Genomic DNA, 27,323 nt, shown 5'->3' on the forward strand with positions numbered 1-27,323 from the left:
GGTTTTTTTTTTTTTTTTTTTTAAGTGTTCAAATGTGCTCAAAATTTGGTCCATTGATAGAATTATGGATGAAAAGTATTCAAAAGGGCTTTATCTGTAATGCTTGAAATGTTAGACGTGACAGTTTTAGAAAAAAAATTACTAGTCTTTCAAAAATTTGAAAATTTTGGTACAATTATTCCAAAAATATAATTTTATCCAAAGTCTAAGCCCTTGTTTGATCCCCATTCTTTGGAGAAAATGAATTCTTCTACAGTATTTTGACATAATTTCAACCACACATTTTTCAATAATATAATATTACACTTAAATCCAAAAATTTTCTTTATTTTTTAAACACACATTTCACATCAATACACTATTCAAAAATTCATTTTTCCCCTCAAAATGGGGCTCAAACAAGGGCTAACCAAACATGGGCTTACTGTCTTAACCAAATTACGAGTTGCCGATTCCCGATCTGACCGACGATTGTTCTAGAACCGGATCTTCAATGGCCCAAATGGATCCGTTCTGCTACGTATCCTACAAATTTTGGGGCCTCTATTAGTTTCTATATGCCACGTGTATTATTGACCCCACAAAGATATTTGTGGGAGAATTACGATTATCCATTTGACAAGACGCGCACCCACTCGGCACCCTAGCAACAACACTTCTTTTTCCGTTCTCCATCTCTACACTCGCGCAGCGCTACTTTCTCTGCACAAACGGAGGATCTGTATAAACATTACATTTTCACATTTATATCAACATGTTTTGCGATCTATGTATAAATTAATTGTGAAAACGGAAAATCAAGATTTTTGAGCATTTGAATTTGAATGATTTAATTCAATAGATCACACTGTGTATTTGGGTATTTGTGAGTATTAAATATGGCGGTGGAGCGGTGGATAGAATGCAAGGGAGATCTGTGGAAGGATAGGGCTCGATTGCTGAAGCTGCGTCTAAGGGACCGGTTCAGAGTGGCGGTGGCCCAACACCGCCGGCCGAATTTTCAGAACCTAAGGCTTTCCACCACTGACTACTTCTCGTCCACCATCAGGCGCTGGTTAGACCGGTTCCGGGATTTCCGTCATCATTCGCTGCCTTCTTCTTCCACTTTTTACCGTAAAAGCGGTGAGCACAGCCCCTAATTACTCTACATACATTCATATGTCAATATTAATGTATTGTAATTAGTGACGTGTGTTACGTTTATTATATACTTCTTTATTGCATGTGTGGAAAAGATAATCTCTCCCTTACGTAAAATGATACAATCATATTAGCAGATTGGTAATTCATGCATTTGTTAAATGATGATAGAACTATTGTAGTTTTATGAAAATGGATTATAGATATAAAAATTGATCTTCACCGGTGAACAAAGAAAGACAGTGGAAATGGATTTCGTCTTCTGACTTGGACAATATGTCTCTTTCTAGAGGAAGGAAATAACTCTTTATTCCCATGGGGAGTGATGGAAGAGTAGTTATTCATATTCTAAACTTTTGGTGTTGCTGCTTGCTTGGTTGATGGTTAGGAAGGCCATGGCTAAATTTTCTGGATATATCAAAGTAAAATTATAATTTTTGATTCAAAATCCATCCAAAGCTCAGGTTGTGACTACAGAGATAATTTTTGAGGCAGACTAAGTGTGTTAGTTAAGCACATACTTCATCCGTCTAACAAGATATGCTAGTTTCGCACAGATTAAGAAAACCTAATTAATATAGTTGGAATTGTGAAATATTACTTACATTTTTTCTAATACATCCCTACATTGAATAATGGTAGTTCATATTTATTAATAAGCTGGCTCATTAAATAGGGACATATTAGAAATTAAGAAATTAACTATACTCTTAACAAGAAAAGTGAATATTTTGTGACTGATGAAAAAGGAAAGCTCAAGCCTATCTTTATTGGATGGAAGCATTATCTATAGATTGTGCCTCAAGATTGTTATATATGAAAGGAGGTTCTAGGAGGTTGAGAGTCTACTCTTCTTTGTAGTTCAAGCTTTTCATACTATTCAAGGGCTAGGTTTAATCAGTGCAAGTTACTCCTGAAACAAAGTTGATTTTATCATAAGAAACACAATGAAAGATCATCAGTATGCCTTTTCCTACATTTGATTGGTAAAATATGATTTTATTTGTGGATAGTGTGTTATTGATTAGAGAGAGAAGCTATTGAAAGGGAACTAAGGAAGCTATTATAATCTCTTCTTTTATTTAAATGTGGAGCTTTTGTGCCTAGTTTGCACCATCTCTTACTCGTCTATTTCTACAGCTTAGTCATGATTATATCTTTCACTCTTTATTGTTAATGGAAATCCAAAGGGCCAGCATCAGACTGTATTTAAGATATAGTTTTCCAATTTTCTAGTGGCACCTTATCTTAAACTTTTAGACTGTCAAATAAAAGAAGCACCCGACCTAGAAATTTGATGCGTTGAAACTAGTTTATAGCATTGCATTAGAATGTGCTGCCCTTTTTTTACTGCTGTCCAGTGTGCACAGATAAACAAACTCAGCTAATACGAGTTTGCATGACTTTTGGAAGTGGTATCGCGCAAATTTTGAAGGCTTCTTTTGATCTTTTCGATGCTTTATCGTATTTGTAATGCCTTCAATTGGGCATTTTAGACCTGTAGTTGTTACTCTTGTTGTCCTACGATCAGTAAGAGTAACTCTTTGTACTTAGTGATTATAAATTTTCTTGATCTCAGACTTGAACAGTTTCACCTCAAGCTAGCTCGCCAAACGTTTATTCCAGTTTTGAAAAAGGTTTTCTTTTGGCTGTAATCTAACCCATTTGGCACGCTTTCTTCCACAGGATGTAGGAGCACCCATGTTAAAGATGACATTATACCTTTTTAAAACATAAATAATGAACATTATGCCTTCTTAAACAATTTACGTGCCTATCTATAACATATTGATTTAGCACACTTAAATTCAGTTTCTGTCTAGTCTCGAAAATGGTGGTCAACAGTCCTGTCATTTGTTTGTATGGTCCATAACACCCGTAATAGGCATTCTTGATTTATTTTTTTGTTTTCTGGAGTTTATCTGAAATGGGTTCCCTCCAAGAAATCTTCTGCACTACATAGCAGTAGTAAATACTTAATTAATTTTGTAATGCAGTCAGCAAGGACATTGATGCAGATGCTGACTCAGTCTTGACTTGTATGCTCCAAGCTGTGGCTGTTCCTGTTATTGGAAATGTTTGCTACGTTTTTATGCATGGCCTTAACAAGGTTCAGGTAATCCAAATACCTTGTTTGGCAATCTCTAACTCTTCTTCTCTGGAGATATTTTTAGACATATGATGAATTGACTTTGTTAGTGTTCCAGATATACGGTGCTGAAAACTTACACCAGGCCCTTCTTCACAGGCCAGAAAACAAGCCACTGATTACGGTAGGCAACATCTCTTGGACACACTGATTGTGAATTACATATTTCTTCCTTTTTCTTTCCGCATTTTTTCTGCCTTTTCAGTTTTCACTGTATTGCTCACACGAACTTCTTGTTCTCATAGGTGAATCATATTTTAGAGCTGACCGATTCAATTCATTGCAGGTGAGCAATCATGTTGCTGCCATGGATGATCCTCTAATTATTGCTTCACTACTTCCTCCTAGCATGCTACTAAATGCTCATAGCTTGAGGTGGACGCTCTGTGCATCTGATCGATGTTTCCAAAATCCAGTTACATCTGCATTCTTCAAGTATGTCAAAGTTCTGCCAGTTTCTCGTGGTGATGGGATTTACCAGAAGGTATTATTTTTCACTTCTTTATCTGCTCTATCATCCTGCATTAAGTGATAAATTTCGACTTGTTTCAATTTTCTTTGATCTATAAGATCATTTTGCATGCAAATCTTATAACTATCCACCGTTCTGATGTACAAATGAGCAGATATATCTGATTATGATTGGTGAATTTATCTTTTTTTCATAAATGTGGTTTGCTCATGTTTGAGCCCTATTTTTTTATAAATGAGTTTTGTAATGGTAAAAGTAGGAAAACATTTTAGGTTTACATGCAAAATTATTTTATTGGAAGAATGTATGGTTGAAAATGAGTTTTTAGATAGTGGAGATCAAATAGGTTTTTATATTCATTTGTGATTTCACGCTTACTGTGGATGTAATATTTTACATATTTTATAATCAATTAATGGTCTTGTTAAACCAAACTTTATGAGCTAATGGATTGTGTTTATTGGATGCGCATTGGTCTTTTATTTTTTTAATTTTTACTCTTTTTGGGAGTTAGGTCATTTCATTTATTCCTTAGTCCTTGCACACCATCAATCTTAAATTTGAGATCCTATGCCATACTTTATTCTGTAGCTTACCAATACATCAACTGTCGTCAGTGGACACAAAGCTTTGGTTCATGCTTTAGTTGAATCTCTGGAATTATCACTAAGGATTTTAGCTGCTTAGATTGCAACTTTATGAACTAATGGCTTGTTTACTGGATCCACATGATTGTTCACTCTTTTAGTTTTCATCTTTGTTTAACCTTAAGTGTTGTTTAAAAAGCACCGGAGCTTAAGAGTTACACTTTAAGCTGTGACTCATGTTAAGCCTTCAATAATAGCCTCGAAGGTTTGAGTGCAATTTCTCTAGCTTCATGCCTCAACTGTACCTAGGCATAATGCACTCTTATCTTGCCGTTACTAGGCTTTCTATTTTGGCCTCAACTACCTGGGCTGGTATTTTATTAGCGTAGAGCATTTTAAGGAGTTTCTGGACTATTTTGAACAGAACCCATCTTTAAAAATTCAATTAAATAAAATAAAATAAAACTGGAGAACAGGGAAGAGAACAAGTGAAGCGTGTGCCCTAGCCGCCTACATGAACTGTGATAAACCCCTCCCTATTGAAGTTTCCAGTGACAAGGAACATATGACACATAATTCCTCCCTTTTCCTTTTTAAGCAATCAAGTTCTCTGTCTGAGATCTGAGGAATCTATAAGAATCAGGTTTTCGGTTATATTTTTCCTTTTGTTGTTCTTGTGTGTCTGCGATTTTCTTCTTTTCTCCAGATTTATATTCTTTTAAAATCAAGCAAGACTCTTGAAGAGGTTGTTGGTTCATTTTGTTTGAATATACTTTTAGTTCTAGTTGTGGATTAATGGTCCTTCCACACGGTCCATTTATTTTGCTAAGTCAGTATTTGCTACTTTTGTTGATTTAAGTTTCAAGCTGCACATTATACTTTAAATTTTGTTCAAATGTTTTATTAATATATTTTTTTAAATAGTTTATGTTTATCATGAATATAATTTGTATTCTATATATTTTTGAATTATTTTATTGCTCTACGTTGAGTTAAGCCTCCCCCAAAGCAGACGAAATGCCTTTATTGGATTTATCCCTTTTAGCACTGATATTGAGAACTACAGTTTTTTGCTTTGCTAGTTATGGTGATTAATGCTATCATATTGGCCTTTCCAATCTTTTTTTTCCCCCTGTAAACATGTCAAAATGATGAGACTTGCTGCTAATTTGTTTCTTCTCTGCTACAGGGGATGGACTTGGCCATCTCCAAATTGAACCGCGGTGGCTGGGTTCACATTTTTCCAGAAGGCAGTCGGTCTCGAGATGGTGGAAAAACCATCGGATCTGCAAAGAGAGGTATTGGGAGGTAAGATATCATATTTCAATCTTCGAGGCATTGCCTACTTATTTGACTGTCCTTATCTTCTGCCCTTTGAATTACGTCAGCTGGTATTAGTGATTAGCTATATTAAATAAGATAACCAACCCAATACAAGAAAGGTTATTAGTCAAAGAAGAAAAGAACAGTTGCGTTGCTTGGGGTGAAATGGATTACGGGAACGTGCCTTGAGGATCTGGACTGGGGAAGCATTTGAAGTTGCTGGCATTGGATAGGGGTGCCTTCAGCAACCACTTAGAGGACATGTTCAATGAACACTGTCAGTTCATATGTAGTTTCATTAGCCAAAATAATTATATGGATTTATATATGTGGTTGTGCGTGTATAATAAAATATCCCTTCTTAAGGATTGAAATAATACCTATAAGCATTGAAGGTTCCATTTCCCATAATTGGCATGTAATTGTCTGCAAGTCTTGGTAATAAAGTACTTGCCATTGTTCTGTTTAAAATATTCCTGTTAGTTTATCATCTGGTTGATTTGAACGTGTGAACAATTTTAAAAATTTTATTTAACAACCATATTCATGTAGAGATATAAACCCAATTATTTAGGTTATGTTACTTAAAAAAAATAATAATAATAATAAATAAATAAAAATAAAAAATTCTCTTGAAAAAAATTCTAGGTTTCTTGTTAAACATATCATTGGTCTCTCCATAAATGCGTTAATCATTTGAAATGAAAGCTTGTGAATTACCAATGATTAAAAGCCCTGAATAATGTTGTACTGTTCTTCTCTCTGTTAATAATGTTCTCAAATATTTAAATATTAGTGGAACAATGTCAGATCCTATGTTCATTCTTTCAGATTATTTAATTATAATACTGCCTTTTTTGTTGTTGTGCCCTTCATTTTTCTTGTGTTTTCAGTTTGGAAATTTAAGTATATCTCCTGTGTTTATTCCACAGGTTGGTCTTGGATGCTGATAATGTACCAATAGTTGTCCCATTTGTGCATACAGGAATGCAAGAGGTCATGCCAGTTGGATCCAAGTTTCCTAAGGTTGGCAAGACGGTATGTACTCTATTCCGACTTCGGCTTGTTATTTCAGTGTGCATCACGAGCATTTATTTTTTCATTCTATTTCCAGCATCATCACTTTTCAACATTCTGCGGTTTTTGATTCCAAGTATCTTTTATAACCTTTCTAGTAGTAAAAGACAAATCTATTGATAAATTGCAGGTGACTGTACTAATAGGCGATCCCATTAATTTCGATGATTTACTCTACGATGAAGAGAGCCAAAATGTTTCAAGAGGCAAACTCTATGATGCTGTGTCTGCTAGAATTGGCGACCGTCTTCAAAAACTAAAACTGCAACTTGATAGACTAGCTGTTGAACAAGCAGTGCAATTGCAAGAATATCCCGTGCCTGTGGCTGAACTAGCAGCTAGGTCTCTACATCAAGTTGATTGGGAATCACTCGGAATGGAAAATCATCTAAGTATTGAAGATACTTCCTCAACAAAACGGTATCCTCCTATGGAACCCGAAGTAGCTCAAACCTTTCAACAAGTAAGCGATTCTCAGAATCGGTACTTCAGAGTTGGCTTCTCTGGTGGTGGAATAGTTTCGAGGATAAGGGGTTATATGGATTCGACAGAATCAGTGGGATTTGCAGCTAGAGGCTTATTTATTAATCTTGAAAATGAAAATTTTGCAAGTATTCAAGGTGTTAGGGCTTTGAAAGCATGGAACAACTTCTGGAAGTCAATGTCTGGAGACTTCCCTCCTAACTCAGTTTTTGCTTCAGCAATGTGACAAAAACGTCGGTTTAATTGAGTTCCTTTTGTGCGTGTTTTCCATTTACAGCTTCACAAAATTACTTTCTGCAGTCTTTCAATTGGTGGTACTACGTACTAAACGTGTCATAAAAGTTTTTGCAATTCTTGCGTTATATAGAAATGTGAAATATTTCAAATATTTTCGAAGTATTGGTGAGGCAATGTATAGGTGAATCATAGCGAAGAATGCAGTGTGTGAGACAAGAAAATTATTAAGAGTTTACATCTATTTATCCTTCCTAGTAAGGACTTGGTAAGTTTACAAGGGCGTGCTCAAACCTATGAAATCAGACATCCAAGTTAAAAGTCAACTCTTAGTACACTTGTTACTTTCGATTAAAAGTCAACTTTGTGTATTTTAATCAACACATCAATCAAGAACGGAAAAAAATTATTATTTTTCCTTTAAAATAACTTTCAACATGAAAAAGAAAAAGAAAGGCGAGTTCAATTTGTCAGCGATAGCCAATCTGTTAAATGACCAAGAGTAACCAAATTTGACGAAAAGGGATAAATATAACTAGACTACAATCTCCCTTCTAAAGATTCCATTGGGTGTGAACGATCTTATATTCTAAATTTTTTTTTGGCTCTATTCTCCACATAGAGTCTGTTTGTGAGTAATTTTGAGAATTATTTTTTTGACCGTTAAGAGAAAAGTGGGGTCTACCTGTGAGAGAAGAAGTCAAATATGACGGCTGAAATAGTAAAATAACGGTCAAAAAAGTAATTTTTTGGAGGAAAAATCAATGTTTTATCAAATTCATGCTTTATTTTTTAACAGATTTTGAACCATCTTAACATTCTCATCAAATTAGGTAAAGTTGACAAATATATTTAGTTCATTTGGACAACGTTCTTTTATTTTTATATAGATTTTGAATCATCTTAACGTTCTCATCAAAATAGCTAAGGTTGACAAATATATTTAGTTCATTTGGACAACGTTCTTTTATTTTTATATAGATTTTGAATCATCTTAACGTTCTCATCAAAATAGCTAAGGTTGACAAATATATTTAGGGGCTGTTTGTTGCACATTTTATCAAAGATGAGAATGAGAATTCTTACCGTTGGGCACATTTCTCACAGCAAAATGTGAGAAGAGAGTCAAATCATTTATGGCAAGTGGGCTCCATAAACGACTATATTTTTTCTAAAATGGAGGAAAAAATGTGCAACAAACAGGCTTTTAATTCATTTTTTAGACATTATTTTTTTCTTTTGGCATAAATATTGAATTATCTACGCATTCTTGTCAAAGTAAACAAATGTTGGGAGTTTTAGTATTTTTAGACAATCTAGCTCTTGTTTGGTTCTAATTTTTTACCTAAAAAATTAATTTTTTGATCGTCTCTTTCCTAAATTAGTCGTCATTTTTAATTTTTTTCACTTACAGATGAAACCCACATTTTTCTTTAATGGCCAAAAAATTAATTCTCAAAATCATTACATGCCCTAATCTCTCTTGTTAATTTCCTAAATTGCTTAGATGACAACTTTATAAAAAATTCTATAATTACTATGCATGACTGAACGATCATATTCAATGAAGGTAATTTTCATTTTAACAAAATGAGAAAAAAAAATTTGCTAGGAATTCCAGTGGAAATGACAGGTAAAAAATATTAAATTTAAATTTTAAAAATTTTTACCTTTCCAAATAGTGGTCTAGCCTAGTTCAAAACTCAAAATATTTTGGGTAAATTTCATCAGCAGCAATTAAATTTCAACGAAAATTCTATTGGGTTAGTAAATATTAATTTTTCTCAATTGCACCACTAACCTTCAATTTTGTTTCAAGTGAGGGCTATTGAACTTTAAATGTCAGATTTCAAAACTTCATTGAACTAAACTGATTGTACAGGCCACTGTTTCATAGGACTGTACAAGATTTCTGGTCTGTACATGCCATGTGAAGCTATAATTATTCAACTTCATCACATGTCAATGTCATATATCAAATTGAAAAAAAAAATGCTTAATTCCTTATACTGCAATATTCTACCGACTCATTACATAACTCAGTACTAGTGTAACTTCATAAAATTGATTAACAAAAAGAAACATATATTTTAATCATTTAATTTAAAGACGTTAATTAACTCTCCTTTATCATTTTTTATTATAGAGTTCTACATTTCAACCATGTAGATGATTAGTTATGATATGATTGTCAACTAAATAATCTGTGTCAGTTTGGAGGACAATAGGTGACGGAATGTGATGAAATGGAGAAATTATAAACTAAACTGAATTTTCATGTTCTAATTGAGAGAAATTAAATTTTAGCAATCAAATTGAAATTTATCTGAGAGTTCAGTGACCACGGATCAAAATTTTCTAATATTTTCCCAAAACGTCCCCACCAATCAGAAAATTAAGCCCGCTGCCCTAAATATAAGCGACGGAGAAATTATATATTACTAGAAATTTCCAATAGAGTTTGCCAATTTGGGATCTCAAAAATGTCAGATGAGGAAGAATCACAGCTTACTGACAAGGAGAAAATAGAAATTGCCAAATGGTTCCTCCTCAATTCTCCCGTTGGTGAAATTCAATACGTCGCCAAAGGTCGCCACACTTTTCTCACGAATAAATAAATATGTTTATGCATTTATATGGAATTGAAATGAATCCACATTGTGCAGATGTTAAAGAAGTTTTGAAGGACGAGAGGGTGTATAGGATTGCTGCGGCAGAGGCGTTTCCACTGTACAATAAATCGCACATGATATGCCTCGAATTTCCCGACAGAAGCGGTGAGGTAATGCAAGCGCTATCATTTTCTCTTTGCTTGTTGTCATTTGTTAAAGTTTCGATTATGTAGATAATTGGTACAAAAATTTTATCAGGCACATAAGTTAGTTTTTATGCCACTATTGCCTGGAGAGAGCTGGATCAGGAAATGGGATTTAGAGTAGTGTAATTGCCTGATGATAGTGGCAGGAAATGGACTTTAGAGTAGTATTACAATGGAAACTGCCATAAAATGAATTTTTTTATATTATTTGTTGTAGGGTAGGTGTTACACCGGACAATGTCGAGTTTATTGCTTGGAATCAGAATTCGAAATTATCCAAATGTATTCTTTTTAAATTTTACAGCAATGGACTGAATGCTATGCTGCCACAAGGAGAATTGGACATCACTGTCTTGATAGTATGCTATTTTATGTAATGGCGTTTGCAGGTTCTAGTAACATCATTTAATGAGATTGATAAGAATGAATATTTTGATCCAAGGTCTGCTCAGGTTGCAATAGTTGACCATTTGAAACAGGTGACTTGTTCTTTTTCTCCCTTGTGACTGTTGAGGGCATGTAGTTGAATGATTTTTGTAGTGTCAGTTTGTCTACTTGTATCAAGGTTTAGAATATTTCCTATTTTTTGTATTAAAAACAAAACCACATGCTTTTTTCTCAAGTTACTCTAAACTCTGTATAGACTGTTATCCTCCCACTTATATTCTCACTTGTTGCACGAGATAATCCAAGAGATTTTGTTGGTGGTTGTGGATGGGGTTTTGCAACCATGAACTTCCAATTCCAACTCTCTGGTAACAGTCCATTTCATCATTCCTATTCTGATTGCCATTGGTAAACGCTCAACTAGTTCAACTATATATGATAAATAAATACACTAAATGAAATATCTCTCATATACCTTATACTATAATCAAATTAAAGTAAGGTAAGGGATACAAGAAATAGGGAAACTTAAGATATAGGAAGTAATAGGGAAACTTAAGATATAGAAAGTATTATGCACAAAATCTGACTCTAACATTGTTAGTGAATGCACAAAGAGAACCAACATTCAAGGCATCTTGTGGCTTAAGCACAAAGCTAATTGCTCCCTTTTTTGATGCCAAGTGCAGACTATATGATAATTAATAAATGAAAATCTCCATAGATGAATAATATGTATAAAAAACTTCAGAAATTGCTGCAGTTTCAGTTAATTTCAGCCTTGCATTGAACAAATCAGCAATTAATTAATCAGGGATTAAGATTTTATTTGTATTTGAGCAACTAATCATATTACTGAAACAAATATATTGACACTAGATAACAACCTAAACCAAAATTGGTGTTTCCAATGAAAAGGGCAAAAAGTGGATTTTATTAACGCATGATTTTTCTATGCTTCGCACTCTCTCTGGGATTTGTTGAAGCTCCTTAACACTAAAAAGAAGCCCAGGACATGCCTCACTGTGCTTTGTGCTCAGCCATCCTTGTATGCTTACTTTTAACCATGATGGACTTCAGACACAATATATTTGCAAGGCAAGTCCTGGATAGGCTTTGTGTCTAGTTTTATCCTTTATGTGCAAAATGTGGATTCAGATCCTGTGTTTCTTCTGCCAAGTTATGTCAATCTCAGTAGAGCAAAGCCAAAACTGTCGCTAATTTGGGGATGATGAAATATAGTCTTATTGACTTGTTAAATTGCTCGATTACTTGAGGTTGACATACGTATTGATGCTATAACATCATTCCCATAATTACGTCAGTGTGAATAATGTGGAATGGCATAATATGATGAGCCTGCGAACCACATTCCCTTGCATCTATTTCTCCTACCGTATAAAAAGGGATTTAGCAAGGAACTTTGAGTTGAATAGATATTTTTTAGGATTAATTTCACCAATAAGAACTGAAGCTATAAAACATTTTTGCTTGTTTATGGCAGTACTCGAAGACAGAAAAACCAAATTCTCGTATATTACGTAAGACAAGTAAATGGGTACTGCAGTAGAAGGGATTTTCCTTACATGTGAAACTTCTTACTGGTGGATATAACTGGAATCGCTCCGGAAGATCATAGTCAAGTGTCTCCTATGGATAACTCCCTTTATTTTCATGAAGCTGGTGGAAAGATAACATTAAAATGTTAATAGTCTGGATATCAATCAGATAGATTCAGAAGGAGGCCTTGTTAGGAAATGAAATCCAAGAGCTCGTAAGCAAGTGGGCACGAGCATTAAAATTACAATCGATCTCTTTATTCAATCCCTAAGACAAAATCAGGTGGTGCTTATAATAAAACAAAGTGCATACCTCAGATATATTGTTACCTTTGTAATTCAGATTTTGTTTTCTTCATTGTTTGTATGAACTGGTTAGTGCCTTCAGATATTCTCTCAAGTAGTGGTGGACAACTTAGGATGAAAGGAAGATGAAATCGAAAAAAGAATTTTACGAACACACACTAAAACGTATAGTGCGTGCAAGAGGGAGAAGAGGAGTGATGGGGTTGAAGGTGGGAGGCAGCCATGGTGAGGTTAAATGGTCATCTCCTCTTATGTGTAAATAGACACTCCAGAAATCCTGACCCTCTCAGTGCCTATCAAGTTCAACCTCCTATACGTGTATCCTAAATGGCCTAATATAATAGTAGTACCATCTTTACATAATTGGAGCCATTAAGGGGACTCAATGACTTTTGTAATTCAAGTTCTAATGATTCAAATCCACTCTTGACCAACTCTTGTCCAACTAAGTTCTGTCCATTAATATTGGACCACTCCACTAAAGGCCCAATATTGGACCATTAAATTATAAAGACGGTTACAAAACCCAATAATAATTATACTGGAATCCGAAGATCAAAAAAAGTGAAAGGAAATGTCTCAAGTCAAAAAGGCTCGTCACTAAAAATTAAAATTTGAAACAACCTTGATTCAGGTTGGAGAGCGTAATTACTTGGATGGTGGCAAGATTTAGCCTGTTATCATTTCACAGTAAGAAAGATGCTAGCTAGCTAACTTGATCTTCACATAGAGTAATTTTGTCATGAAATATATGTATAAATAGTAAACTATTTCACAGAAAAGCATGTAAAATAATTTTATTAATGGTTATTTATTTATTTTTTAACACTTCTAATTTGCAAAATTACTGTTTTTATTATATAATTTAAAATAATTACAGAATGACTATTGGAAATATTTAGGTATATGTTGTCAATGAACTAAACGATAAACATTATTATCCATTGCATTTGACTTTTCTAGATTCATACTATAATACATGCTTTTTTCTCCTTTTGTATTTTCCATTATTATACATGCTCTTAATTTTGCAAAACTTTTTATGTCATAGTACGTCATTTTATGCAGGTTTGTACAGATGCTAGACCAGCAAATGATGACGAACTTCCTTCCTCATATATTGAGGAATATCGGTAAGCTGTGTCAATTGTCATTAAAGCTTGTTTGCTACCTAAGGAAGAAAGAGATTTTATGGTTGCTGTCCAACGAGCAAGTGATGATTATACATTCCAACCTATTTGAAGTTCTAATTGAAACATAGCTTTGCCTGTTACCAGCTGGTATAGGAAGCTAGTTGTCACATTATTAATTTAGTCCTGTAAAGTAGGAGTGAGAGCAAGTTCAAGAGCATATGAAAGTAGTACTTGAGACTTGAGTTCAAATGCCTTACAGTTCATGTTGAAATAGTACAAATATTTAATTTTCATTAGAACTAAATAATTAAATTACATTTTATTCCATCAGAAATAAGAATAGAGGATGATTGAAATAAAATATGTTTCATATTATTAAAAATGTTGGAAAATAGCTTTCAAATCATGTTGGAAAGTTGTCAGCTGAGTTGGCTTGGGGATTTCTGTGATTTTGTAATTCATTCATGAGATCCTTTCCTGAAAACTAAGTAGCCAATTTTTATTTTTATGGCTAAAATAGTGAATTTGTACTGCCTCGCAGTCGACGCTTTGTGGCTTTTTTACTCGCCTCATTCTAAAGCAGGCCTTAATTGGGTTTATTAAAACATTGACTAATTTCAATTTTTTTGAGCATGACTTAATAGATCATGTTGTGTTATCCATTTATCAAATACATGAACACCAGGTGCATTTAACTCAATTGCCTAGAGCTGTCTTCTTTATAGGTGGCTTTCAACTCAATGGCTGGTATTGGAGTAGATGCCATCTGGTGAATGGAGTCTAAATCAAATCAAAATTATATATTCATTATTATGGCTTGTATTGAAATTCTGTGTATTGGAGGCGGTATTAATATGCTACAGCACAAATAACTTTTGAGACTGATGTGTCTTCGGCTTAATGGAAAACATGCTCTTATGAATATAGACTATTCAGCAGTATCATTTAAATCATGCTGTTTAAAATGCAATGCTATACATATTAATGCTTTTTCTTTGACTCGGTAAATCTATTCATTGCTTACATTCGTGGGTGAAGGAATCAATTGTGGGACAATATTTTTTAGTAAAAGAGTTTGATACAAGTATTCTTTTGCTTCCGTTTGGTTATGTGGAATAGGGTGTAGCACTTCCCGTACTCCATCCAAGTCTGCAAGAGACTTGAACATACAGGACACAATAATACAAAAAGGACTTGGCCAACATTTGGTCTTGGTCTTGGCATGAGGAAATGTTGACATAAAATAGATCAATTTGCAAGTGTGGACATAGTGAAGTTAGAACTTATATGCGAGAGAATTACAAATTTACAGCTAGAGATGTGAATAATTTTTGAAGCTTAATGTATAATTTTTTTGTTCTATATCTTGATTGAGAGTCCTTTTGTTACCTATGTGAGAGAACTACTAAATTAAAGCTTGAGATAGCGACAATATTTGAAGTGTAACAGATATATACCCAGCTCTAAATCTTGCTTGGGAACCTTGTGTGCAAGTAACGACACAAATGGTTCTCTTTTTCATTATTTATTTTATTTTTTGTTATTTGTAAATTATGTAGCGTTGCTTGCTGTATCCTTATACCAGTTTCCTCTAGCTGATATCATGTTCTTTCTTGGCAGTTGTGCTTTCGATGCAGAAATTATCAAGTATGTGAGTGAAGCATACCCGAAAGGAATATGTTGCGTTTACTGTACTAATGGAAAAGACATGGAAGGACCAGGCTCCAGTTTTGAGTTTGTTGTAGTAATTTCAGCTGCTAGACTCAGCCCTCAGAATTTCTGGTATGTTAAAACTTGTCAAGTGCTATTACCATCAAACATCCTTTATTCAAACTTACTTTTTTTAGTCGACCATCTTCTGGTTGCTGTTCTGCATCATATAATGCATGTTGCATCTTTCCCACTTCAGTTTATATATGTTCAAAGACCCAGCATGCATTTTTTTTGGCCTTAGGCTCTTTCATTAACTAATAGAAATATCAGCCAGTCTAGTGGGCACGAGCATTAAAATTACAATCGATCTCTTTATTCAATCCCTAAGACAAAATCAGGTGGTGCTTATAATAAAACAAAGTGCATACCTCAGATATATTGTTACCTTTGTAATTCAGATTTTGTTTTCTTCATTGTTTGTATGAACTGGTTAGTGCCTTCAGATATTCTCTCAAGTAGTGGTGGACAACTTAGGATGAAAGGAAGATGAAATCGAAAAAAGAATTTTACGAACACACACTAAAACGTATAGTGCGTGCAAGAGGGAGAAGAGGAGTGATGGGGTTGAAGGTGGGAGGCAGCCATGGTGAGGTTAAATGGTCATCTCCTCTTATGTGTAAATAGACACTCCAGAAATCCTGACCCTCTCAGTGCCTATCAAGTTCAACCTCCTATACGTGTATCCTAAATGGCCTAATATAATAGTAGTACCATCTTTACATAATTGGAGCCATTAAGGGGACTCAATGACTTTTGTAATTCAAGTTCTAATGATTCAAATCCACTCTTGACCAACTCTTGTCCAACTAAGTTCTGTCCATTAATATTGGACCACTCCACTAAAGGCCCAATATTGGACCATTAAATTATAAAGACGGTTACAAAACCCAATAATAATTATACTGGAATCCGAAGATCAAAAAAAGTGAAAGGAAATGTCTCAAGTCAAAAAGGCTCGTCACTAAAAATTAAAATTTGAAACAACCTTGATTCAGGTTGGAGAGCGTAATTACTTGGATGGTGGCAAGATTTAGCCTGTTATCATTTCACAGTAAGAAAGATGCTAGCTAGCTAACTTGATCTTCACATAGAGTAATTTTGTCATGAAATATATGTATAAATAGTAAACTATTTCACAGAAAAGCATGTACAATAATTTTATTAATGGTTATTTATTTATTTTTTAACACTTCTAATTTGCAAAATTACTGTTTTTATTATATAATTTAAAATAATTACAGAATGACTATTGGAAATATTTAGGTATATGTTGTCAATGAACTAAACGATAAACATTATTATCCATTGCATTTGACTTTTCTAGATTCATACTATAATACATGCTTTTTTCTCCTTTTGTATTTTCCATTATTATACATGCTCTTAATTTTGCAAAACTTTTTATGTCATAGTACGTCATTTTATGCAGGTTTGTACAGATGCTAGACCAGCAAATGATGACGAACTTCCTTCCTCATATATTGAGGAATATCGGTAAGCTGTGTCAATTGTCATTAAAGCTTGTTTGCTACCTAAGGAAGAAAGAGATTTTATGGTTGCTGTCCAACGAGCAAGTGATGATTATACATTCCAACCTATTTGAAGTTCTAATTGAAACATAGCTTTGCCTGTTACCAGCTGGTATAGGAAGCTAGTTGTCACATTATTAATTTAGTCCTGTAAAGTAGGAGTGAGAGCAAGTTCAAGAGCATATGAAAGTAGTACTTGAGACTTGAGTTCAAATGCCTTACAGTTCATGTTGAAATAGTACAAATATTTAATTTTCATTAGAACTAAATAATTAAATTACATTTTATTCCATCAGAAATAAGAATAGAGGATGATTGAAATAAAATATGTTTCATATTATTAAAAATGTTGAAAAATAGCTTTCAAATCATGTTGGAAAGTTGTCAGCTGAGTTGGCTTGGGGATTTCTGTGATTTTGTAATTCATTCATGAGATCCTTTCCTGAAAACTAAGTAGCCAATTTTTATTTTTATGGCTAAAATAGTGAATTTGTACTGCCTCGCAGTCGACGCTTTGTGGCTTTTTTACTCGCCTCATTCTAAAGCAGGCCTTAATTGGGTTTATTAAAACATTGACTAATTTCAATTTTTTTGAGCATGACTTAATAGATCATGTTGTGTTATCCATTTATCAAATACATGAACACCAGGTGCATTTAACTCAATTGCCTAGAGCTGTCTTCTTTATAGGTGGCTTTCAACTCAATGGCTGGTATTGGAGTAGATGCCATCTGGTGAATGGAGTCTAAATCAAATCAAAATTATATATTCATTATTATGGCTTGTATTGAAATTCTGTGTATTGGAGGCGGTATTAATATGCTACAGCACAAATAACTTTTGAGACTGATGTGTCTTCGGCTTAATGGAAAACATGCTCTTATGAATATAGACTATTCAGCAGTATCATTTAAATCATGCTGTTTAAAATGCAATGCTATACATATTAATGCTTTTTCTTTGACTCGGTAAATCTATTCATTGCTTACATTCGTGGGTGAAGGAATCAATTGTGGGACAATATTTTTTAGTAAAAGAGTTTGATACAAGTATTCTTTTGCTTCCGTTTGGTTATGTGGAATAGGGTGTAGCACTTCCCGTACTCCATCCAAGTCTGCAAGAGACTTGAACATACAGGACACAATAATACAAAAAGGACTTGGCCAACATTTGGTCTTGGTCTTGGCATGAGGAAATGTTGACATAAAATAGATCAATTTGCAAGTGTGGACATAGTGAAGTTAGAACTTATATGCGAGAGAATTACAAATTTACAGCTAGAGATGTGAATAATTTTTGAAGCTTAATGTATAATTTTTTTGTTCTATATCTTGATTGAGAGTCCTTTTGTTACCTATGTGAGAGAACTACTAAATTAAAGCTTGAGATAGCGACAATATTTGAAGTGTAACAGATATATACCCAGCTCTAAATCTTGCTTGGGAACCTTGTGTGCAAGTAACGACACAAATGGTTCTCTTTTTCATTATTTATTTTATTTTTTGTTATTTGTAAATTATGTAGCGTTGCTTGCTGTATCCTTATACCAGTTTCCTCTAGCTGATATCATGTTCTTTCTTGGCAGTTGTGCTTTCGATGCAGAAATTATCAAGTATGTGAGTGAAGCATACCCGAAAGGAATATGTTGCGTTTACTGTACTAATGGAAAAGACATGGAAGGACCAGGCTCCAGTTTTGAGTTTGTTGTAGTAATTTCAGCTGCTAGACTCAGCCCTCAGAATTTCTGGTATGTTAAAACTTGTCAAGTGCTATTACCATCAAACATCCTTTATTCAAACTTACTTTTTTTAGTCGACCATCTTCTGGTTGCTGTTCTGCATCATATAATGCATGTTGCATCTTTCCCACTTCAGTTTATATATGTTCAAAGACCCAGCATGCATTTTTTTTGGCCTTAGGCTCTTTCATTAACTAATAGAAATATCAGCCAGTCTGCCATATTTTTCAAAATAAGATTAAGGAGATGGCCTTTTGTTTGGTATACCTAATCCTAATGAATTTAGGAAGTCAAAATCATAATATGAAACCGATTAAAAACTTCAAAAGTAATTCAAATAGATCTAGGGAATAATTTGCTGTATTTGTGCAACTCTTCTCAAAATCTCATTCGAAAGGTACTAAGTTGGAATCCCATTCTAACTAAAGATTCTTGTAGTTTCGGAGGTTCCAGCTACAGGAGAACCATGAACGGAGAGCTTTCCTCCCTTTTTGCCCAACTCTTTGTTCTTAGGAACGTTGTTTTAAGAATGAGTGATTGTCCCTCTCAGACCTTTACTGCTAAAGAAAAAACTCTGACTCTTAAGAACCGAACGGGCCTTTTCCCCTCGAATCAAACAAACAAAGAATGGAATCCTATTGAGTTCTTACGCAAATACGAGGTTCTGCTTTTGGCGGCAACATGCTTGGTCCCACTTATGGTGTCTAATGTATACGTTCTAAGAAGAAATATTTGAGGGTCCAACATTAAGCCTCTCATACCTACTAATTGATGTATCTAAGATGCATTTTCTCTAGCTCCCTAAAAGGACATTATATGGCGGAATGCGCCAATCTCGTATTTCACAATAAAGTGATAGATGGAACTGCAATGACTTGTTAGTAAATTAATAGATCACTTCGGAATGACATTACATCACACATCCTGGATCAAGTAAATAGTCTTATTACTCCACAGAAAAGTTCTTTTTAAAAAAGGAATCAAAGATTATTCTTCTTATATAATTCTCATGTATGTATTTTCGTCTTTCTTTGGAAACTAATCTTTTGGAGCTCTTCTTGATCGAATATATTTCTATGGAAAAATAGAATGTCTTGTAGATGTCTTTGTTAAGGATTTTCAAACCAATCTATGCTTGTTCAAGGATTTTTTTCATGCATTATGTTAGTTATCAAGGAAAATCAATTCTGACTTTAAAAGGGACTCCTCTTTTGATGAATAAATGGAAATATTTTAATTATTAAGTGAAATAGATAAAGATTCTATTTTAGTTTATCCATTTCACATATTATAATTATACTGAATCTTACGGAGCCTGCTTATGTACAACATGATTTGGTTTGATCATAAAAAAGAATCTCTTCAAGTGAACCATCGCCTACTTGGTATACGGTACCAGTATTTTTTAATCTTTACTTCTCTATTATATTGTTCAATAAGTTCACGGTTTCAGACTTGGTACAACAACCTATGGTCATCATTCCCCTTGGTTTGCACAACCAAAAAATTGTTCAAAAGAATTCCCCGACCTTCCATCAAATATTTTGTTTTTTTATGGATACTCGAGTTCAAATACCCATGGGCCTAGTGTGGACCAGCCATTGATCATTGGCTTGGTAAGCTATTGCCTCACCAATTAGCTAATCAGACGCAAACCCCTCCTCTGGTGGATTCTTCCTTTTGCTCAGCCCACGGGGTATTAACAGTCGTTTCCAGTTATTGTTCTACTCTCAAGGGTAGGTTCTTACGCGTTACTATGGATATGGCCATGCTTGAAGTTGTTACCTTAACCACAAGGAAGGGGGATGCCGAAGGCAGGGTTAGCGACTGGAGTGAAATTGTAATAAGGTAACCGTAATGGGAGGAGCGGCTGGATCACCTCATTTTTAGGGAGAGCTAATGCTTGTTGGGTATTTTGGTTTGACACTGCTTCACATTCAAAAAAAAGAAGGAGCTATGTTTGAGTTAAACTTGGAGATGGAAGTCTTCTTTCGTTTCTTGATGCCATTTGCTTCCATTTTCATTTTCCGTAAGCGAGCCCGGGGAGCTAGACCAAGCCATCCTGATTGCCCCATACCTTTGAAAGCCAACCAACTAGCATTTGAAAATCAGAAGAATAGCGAACCTATATTATGTAATAAAGCTAATTGTAAGCAATATTGATGTTGCCCCCTAGATTCCAAATGAACAAATTCGAACTTGAAAAGGATTTTTCTGATTCTCAATGAACGAGGGGCGAAGGGATTGATCGAGAAAGATCTCTTGTTCTTATTATAGGATCTTGATTTTGCATATTCATTAATAGGTCAAATCGGATATGTAATTATTGGATAAATTGTTGGAGACTCAAATGGTTCTATATCTTCATGGATTTAGAAACTTTTGTTTGCATTGTATTATTTGGTCTACGTATCGGAATTGATAACATTTGAGATTATGCATGATTATACACGAAATATCTTTTTTTGGCTTTCTCTTTTACCCTATGACTTTATCCCTTGGAGGTCAGAGGGAGAAGAAGAGGCAAAAATTGGAACGGAAATATCTTTTGATTCATCGATCCTCAAAAAATGAAATAAGCATATAATTATTGGAGTGAAAGATATATCTTTACATGATGAATATGGACAGATATATTCATTAAAAAAACCTAGATGGAAAAATAAGTAAATTAATTATTGACTGCTTACTTCAAATTCATGAACAATTTTTGGTTTGAATCTCCAAATTGTGTTTTCTTAATGAGAGAGAGAGAGAGAGATTGCTATGTTGGTCATGAGGCTGAAATCTAGCAAACGAAGAGAGGAATGCCTCGATGTCTCTTGGATGATGATTTGAGCTCAGGCCAAAATTATTAAATTACTACTTTAGGTTGCTAGAATGTCTTTTTTTCCCCCCAGGTAGAAAGCAACCACAAAATCTCTAAAGATTCATTCTGTTTGAAAATGAGTCTGGTTAATCCTTAAAGGCTATTCAACCTCTTCAAGGCTTAGGAATCAATTAATTTTTAATTTTTTAACTTTCTAGATATCTCACTGTCGAGACAAAATAAATCTATTTCTGTTCCAAGTCTTATAGGACTTGTACATTACAGCAGGATTGCATTCTCAGAAGTTATTCTTTTCTGACTAGTTTATGGCAAGTCTTTGGGAGTCTTCTTATTCCACACGCTTAGACTTGTCATTGATTTATCATAAAGTTTAGCCTTTATTGATGGAAAGGTTAAAGGAGTTCAAAATATTTCTACTGTACCAGTTTTGTGCATCTGGTATATGAGAAAGAAGCCTCATTTCTGTACAAGTCATACTGGGCATCATGACACTTGGACACCCTTCTGTTTCTTAAAACCTTTCATTTAATGTGTAGCAATGGAAGTTGGCGATCAATATGGACCGTGGAATTCAAGGATGACATACAACTTGTGGAAGTTAGAGGTAAATTGCAGGTATTCATTCACTACCATGCAGAATTCAATTAAATTGTTCCTCTCATCATTGTACTTAGGGATAAAGAAAGAGGGAAAGAGAAAAAAAAAAGTATTTGGTAATGCATATGGATGCTCACCTTTGTATTTCTGTTTCATATAGGTAGGAGCCCACTATTTTGAAGAGGGAAATGTCCAGTTAGATGCAAAGCTCGAATGCAGGGATTCAACAATGTTTCAGGTAATGCTGAAGTGTTCTTTTGAATTTATCTATATCATGCCTGTTAGGATTACCTACTATTGTGAGTGCCCGTGGCAACCCCATGGGATAGGATAATTGGTCCTCTTCATGTACCTCATTTGTAAGTCGTTCTTTTCTTTTTCATTAAACACCATAGAAAGAGTAATATTCGCTGTGAGAATGTTGTGGAAGGACTAGCTGTGCTAACATTTTATAATAAACTCTTTTGTATTATGTTTTGGCATCCCATTTATAGGAGAGGATCTCATAACAGGTATATATGAGAAACTTTGCGGTGCTTAGATGTAACCACAGAGAGTTAGGAAACCTGCTTGAAAGGCGAGGAGGAACTGCATGCTATGAATATGAGATGCTACTGGTGAATAATATATACCTATGGTTTTGCAGAATGACTAATTCTTGCTGACACTTTACCTTTTCAGTCTCCGGATGATTGTGCAGTTTCCTTGACCAATATCATTCGCCACCATGAGACAGAGTATCTTAATTCCCTACAGGTTTCCACCTCTCATGAGTTTATCCATTCTTCTGACTTAGATATTTATGGGTTTTTTGCTGAATTTTTTACTAACAATGTTTATATTCGCAGACATCTTATTCAAAATTGCCCGACACTACTTTCAAGGTACTCATTCTGCTCCACATGCTCCGTGACAAAGTCGATAAGAAATTACACTTTCATAGTTCTGAAGTGAAAATGCGGTTTAATTGTTTAATATGCGTGACAACTTGTCACTATAAACTTAATAACATGGATCAAGTTTTTCTTCTTGTGGCCATATTTGTCGAATTCTCACTCGAACTTATAATTCTTCTCACGTCATTTTTTCATACACAGCAATTTAAATAGCATACGTGTATCTAGTGACCAGATGTATCATATACTATAATTATCCTTCCAAATTGCATGATGTGGAATGAGTGTGAGCCTCTTGAGCATTTTTGGCAAAGTTCATAAAGTTTACTTATAAATAAAAAATAATCAACATTGAAAGTAGGTTACCTATTTTGATGGTTCCTAAATTAATCTGGTATGGCTTTCTTCTTTATGCAAACGTGATCAATTTCCTGAGGATGCAGGACCTTCGAAGGAAGCTTCCGGTTACACGCACATTGTTCCCATGGCATAACACCCTGCAATTCAGCTTGACCAGAGACATTCAAAAGAATTTGGGATTGGAAAATAGTGAATGATTCTTCTTCCATGCGTTCTCATTTTCAATGTTGTATACTAGGAATTTTCAAACTTCACTTCATATGCTTTAAGTGAGTCGATCTAAATTTACTGTTGATTTTTGCTTTCCTTTTGTGAATCTTTTATTGAAATTTTGGTTCACTTATTCTACCTTTTCTCTCTTTTTTGCGTCCTGGGTGTGTTTAGTTCATCAATTGGCCTGCGATGCTCAAAATACGAGGGTTTTTAATTATAATTGCACATTCCGAAGTTATGTGAAGTATTGATAGATGTGACTTTCCCGGTAATCTTTCAAGTTATAAATTTTGTTTGAATTGTATTAATTTCATGTAAAGGTGCGAAAATAATTGTGAAGATCACCTTCCGTGAGAGGGGGAAAAATTATATGATTGTTTTGAAAAGGGAAACAAATGAAGATTTATCATGTACCACATCTTGCAATTTGATGAATAAAAAAAATGAGCAAATACAAGTTCGATGACTGAAGAAAATTATACTGGAAAAAGTTTTAAGTACCGTTGACAGGCATTCAAAGGGGGAAAAAGTTCCATTGCCGGGAATCGAACCCGGGTCTCCTGGGTGAAAGCCAGATATCCTAACCGCTGGACGACAATGGATTGATTGAAACTATAGTGCAATGACTTTTTCTTGTTTATAGAAGATTACATACAATACATCAGCACATTTCGATTATCGTGGAAGATTACTAAATGGATTAATAAAATTATCTATAGTAAGTCAATCGTAAATAACGGAACTTGATATTTTATTTCACGCAGAAAAATCAAATTGAATTATTCATATTGCCCTACCCTACCATGTCTTCAAAATTAATAATAATATTACCACCATATTTCCACCTTCTAGTTTTTAGGTCTAAATTTTTCGTAAGTCATTTTTCGAGGAAAGTTTCCCCATTTTTTAGCCCTTTCCTTGCTTGCCTGTGTGAAAATTTATACTTTTTCCATATATCAAAAATTAATTATGCGGCGGCAGTTGATATAGCTTAAAAATTGGAAATTTATAATGGGCATTTGGTGAATTCATATGAAATCATCTGTACCCCAAATGTAATTTATGTTGTTATGATAGCTTTCTTTTATGTTTAAGTTAAGGTATTTTTATGGGTTACGATAGTTGCAGGATGGAGATAGTCAGATAGATTATGGAAAATGCCGTAATGTTGTTACATTTGCTGAAATGGTATTACCCATCTCTTGTTGGATAAATTAGTTTATAAATTATATTCCGTTAATAAAAAACACGTACATGCAAATACCAAAGTAACTACTCACTGAATCATAGTACATGCATAATAATAAGCAAATCACTACTTACTCAAGTATAGAAAATGCAAAAACCAAAGGAGATAAATTGAAGTGAGGTATGGAATACAAATCTCCTTGAGACGGGTTTCGCCCCCAGCACTGGTCCTAACAGGATCTAACGAACGTTCTGTTGAGAAATTGTTCAAAAATCAAAAGGTGTGGTGTTTGGAATGAAAGGGAGAAAAAACGGATGAAGGCCAAAAATTTGGCCTGTGCGGTCACACGGCTCTCTCCGGGGAATTAAATCCCCTGTTTAATATAATCATGCGGCCGCACGGTATTAATTTGTGACCATTTTTTCCCCTTTTTAGCCGTTGCCAATTCAAACTTGGTGACTTTTTGGCTCATGTTTTGGCACATTTTCGTGCATTTGAGGCTTGCCTATAAATAGTGGATCCCTATTGAAGGCAAATTTAATTGAAAAATATTTGAGAAACATTATCATTCCAAAACAAAGATCAAATTCTGATTTTATTCATATTCAAAAACCCTCATTGTGTTCTTCAAGTTTTGGGAGATAATACTTGTGCTTTGGGGTTAATCTCTTACAAGGCTTGTTATAATCTTACAAACCATTTGCCGGCGATCCCTTGAAGCATCCCATACAAAGGAAAGGGGGCAAATACAGTTTAAAGACAGCGATATCATGTTCAAGCCTTCGATATTACATTAATTTGTTCATGATCACTTTGTTCCAGATTTGTTGCAGTATTTTGTTGTTGGTTATTAGTTGTTATTCTTTTCCTTTCTTCATCAATTTCCAGCAATCTCAAACTGTATTTGTGCAATGGAGAATGAGACAACTTTGGCAACAATCAAATTAATGAATCAAGACTTGGTGTGGTTGGATTGGTTCGATGGAACGAACTACACGCGATGGAAAGACAAATTAAAGTTTCCCCTTACTGCACTAAAGATATTCTATATTCTAGATCCGGATTTGGCATCACTATCGGAACCAACAAATGAAGAAACTGAAACCGTTAGAAATGAAAGACAAAAGCGCCAAGAAGATGAACTTATTTGTCACGGTCACATTCTCAATGCACTTTCGGATCGTTTGTATGATTTATATACAAACACAACATCGGCGAAAGAAATTTGGGAAGCCTTGGAAAACAAATATAAACCGAAAGAAGAAGGTACCAAGAAATTTTTAATTTCTAAATATTTTGATTTTAAGTTCTTGGAAAGTATTCCCCTTCTACCCCAAATACATGAAATGCAAGTGATTGTCAATAAGTTGAAGGCGGTAAAAATCGAAATACCGAAGACCTTTCAAGTGGGGGCTATAATTGCCAAACTTTTCGGAACTTGGAAAGGATACCGAAAGAAAATAATGCATAGTTCCAAAGATTATTCTTTGAAACAATTGCAAAAATATCTTCGAATTGAGGAAGAGTCGAGAATGCGTGACAAAAATGATTCTCATGAGGGCACTTCCAAAGTAAATGCTGTAGAGAAATTCGAACCGCCAAAGTCCAACAAAAGGAAGCCTTCAAAGAACATTAATAAGTTCAAGAAGAAGACTAAAGGAGGATGCTTTGTGTGTGAAAAATCTGGACACTACGCAAAAGATTGTAGACACCGGAAACACAACACCTCTGAAGGTAATGTGAATTCCATCCAAAACGAAAGGATTGTGGCCACCGTAAGCGAGATAAATGCTATTAAGGGAAAGGCTCCCGACTGATGGTATGATACTTGTGCCACGGAACATGTATCATATGACAAATCTTTATTCATAACATACAATGAAGTGGATGGAGACCAAGAGATCCAAATAGGTAATGAGGTGCGATCCAAAGTGATTGGAAAAGGAAGTGTAGACATTATCTTCACTTCTAGGAAAACCGTTACTCTTACAAATATACTATTTGTTCCGGATATGAATAGGAACCTAGTGAGTGGAAATCTCTTAGAAAAATTGGGCATTAAAAGTGTCTTTGAGTCCGGTAAACTTGTATTATCTCTCAACGGAAAATTTGTTGGAAAGGGTTATTCTTGTGAAGGAATGGTCAAACTATGTACTATTGACAGTAAAATAAATAAAGTTAATTTTGCTTACATGGTTGATTTTTTTCTTTATGGCATGCTAGATTAGGTCACATAGGTAAAAGTACTATGAAACGTATGAAAAGTTGTGACTTAATTTCTTATGATGAAAATGATGCCATAAAATGCAAAACATGTGTAGAATAAAAAATGGTTAAAAGGCCTTACAAAAGTGTTAAGAGGACCTCTAGCATATTAGAATTAATTTACTCCGATATATGTGAATTGAATGGCATGCTAACAAGAGGTGGAAATAGGTATTTCATAACTTTCATTGATGATTATTCTAGATTTACCTATGTCTATTTGATGAAGCATAAAATGAGGCCTTTAATATGTTTAAGACTTATAGGAATGAAGTTGAAAATCACTTAGACTAGAAAATAAAGACCCTAAGAAATGATAGGGGTG

At 34.4% G+C, this 27,323-nt stretch overlaps 3 protein-coding genes and 1 non-coding gene across 7 annotated transcripts; 3 read left to right on the top strand and 1 right to left on the bottom strand.

The window, feature by feature from the left end:
- Positions 1 to 585: 585 nt before the first annotated feature.
- On the top strand, positions 586 to 7,619 carry LOC111389680. Its single transcript, XM_023014622.1, has 7 exons — positions 586 to 1,122; positions 3,138 to 3,256; positions 3,348 to 3,413; positions 3,576 to 3,773; positions 5,538 to 5,656; positions 6,604 to 6,709; positions 6,879 to 7,619. The coding sequence occupies exons 1-7, from the start codon at positions 879 to 881 to the stop codon at positions 7,455 to 7,457; spliced, it is 1,431 nt and encodes a 476-aa protein (XP_022870390.1). The 5' UTR covers positions 586 to 878; the 3' UTR covers positions 7,458 to 7,619.
- A 2,267-nt stretch (positions 7,620 to 9,886) lies between these two features.
- On the top strand, positions 9,887 to 23,681 carry LOC111389687 (F-actin-capping protein subunit alpha). 4 transcript variants are annotated; one of them, XR_002701770.1, is made up of 10 exons: positions 9,887 to 10,054; positions 10,132 to 10,247; positions 10,673 to 10,762; positions 13,604 to 13,668; positions 15,289 to 15,450; positions 22,015 to 22,093; positions 22,236 to 22,313; positions 22,588 to 22,831; positions 22,924 to 22,959; positions 23,415 to 23,436. XR_002701770.1 is itself a non-coding variant. In XM_023014633.1 (10 exons), exons 1-10 carry the CDS (start codon positions 9,949 to 9,951, stop codon positions 23,526 to 23,528), a joined length of 921 nt encoding a protein of 306 aa, XP_022870401.1. In that variant the 5' UTR covers positions 9,893 to 9,948; the 3' UTR covers positions 23,529 to 23,681. The 4 variants fall into 4 exon arrangements, 3 of the variants coding, with proteins under 3 accessions (XP_022870412.1, XP_022870401.1, XP_022870418.1); XM_023014633.1 differs by having other exon boundaries at positions 9,893 to 10,054; positions 22,757 to 22,831; positions 23,415 to 23,681; XM_023014650.1 differs by lacking the exon at positions 9,887 to 10,054 and adding an exon at positions 10,501 to 10,565 and having other exon boundaries at positions 22,757 to 22,831; positions 23,415 to 23,681.
- A 393-nt stretch (positions 23,682 to 24,074) lies between these two features.
- Positions 24,075 to 24,146, bottom strand: TRNAE-UUC. Its single transcript has one exon. It is a non-coding gene; the product is annotated as a tRNA-Glu (tRNA).
- A 1,498-nt stretch (positions 24,147 to 25,644) lies between these two features.
- LOC111379852 lies at positions 25,645 to 26,550 on the top strand. The gene is made up of 2 exons (XM_023003288.1): positions 25,645 to 25,999; positions 26,180 to 26,550. Exons 1-2 carry the CDS (start codon positions 25,645 to 25,647, stop codon positions 26,548 to 26,550), a joined length of 726 nt encoding a protein of 241 aa, XP_022859056.1.
- The last annotated feature ends 773 nt before the right edge of the window (positions 26,551 to 27,323 follow it).

This window comes from Olea europaea, chromosome 3 (genome assembly GCF_002742605.1).
Source record: "Olea europaea var. sylvestris chromosome 3, O_europaea_v1, whole genome shotgun sequence".
In the NCBI taxonomy this organism is placed as follows: Eukaryota; Viridiplantae; Streptophyta; class Magnoliopsida; order Lamiales; family Oleaceae; genus Olea; species Olea europaea.

Coding starts and splice junctions, on each gene's coding strand:
- LOC111389680 (XM_023014622.1), top strand. CDS start 879: ATGGCGGTGGAGCGGTGGATAGAATGCAAGGGAGATCTGTGGAAGGAT. Junction 3,414..3,575: donor AAAACAAGCCACTGATTACG/GTAGGCAACATC, acceptor AATTCATTGCAG/GTGAGCAATCATGTTGCTGC. Junction 5,657..6,603: donor GCAAAGAGAGGTATTGGGAG/GTAAGATATCAT, acceptor TTTATTCCACAG/GTTGGTCTTGGATGCTGATA.
- LOC111389687 (XM_023014633.1), top strand. CDS start 9,949: ATGTCAGATGAGGAAGAATCACAGCTTACTGACAAGGAGAAAATAGAA. Junction 15,451..22,014: donor CTCAGCCCTCAGAATTTCTG/GTATGTTAAAAC, acceptor TTTAATGTGTAG/CAATGGAAGTTGGCGATCAA. Junction 22,960..23,414: donor TGCCCGACACTACTTTCAAG/GTACTCATTCTG, acceptor CTGAGGATGCAG/GACCTTCGAAGGAAGCTTCC.
- LOC111379852 (XM_023003288.1), top strand. CDS start 25,645: ATGGAGAATGAGACAACTTTGGCAACAATCAAATTAATGAATCAAGAC. Junction 26,000..26,179: donor ATATAAACCGAAAGAAGAAG/GTACCAAGAAAT, acceptor GAACTTGGAAAG/GATACCGAAAGAAAATAATG.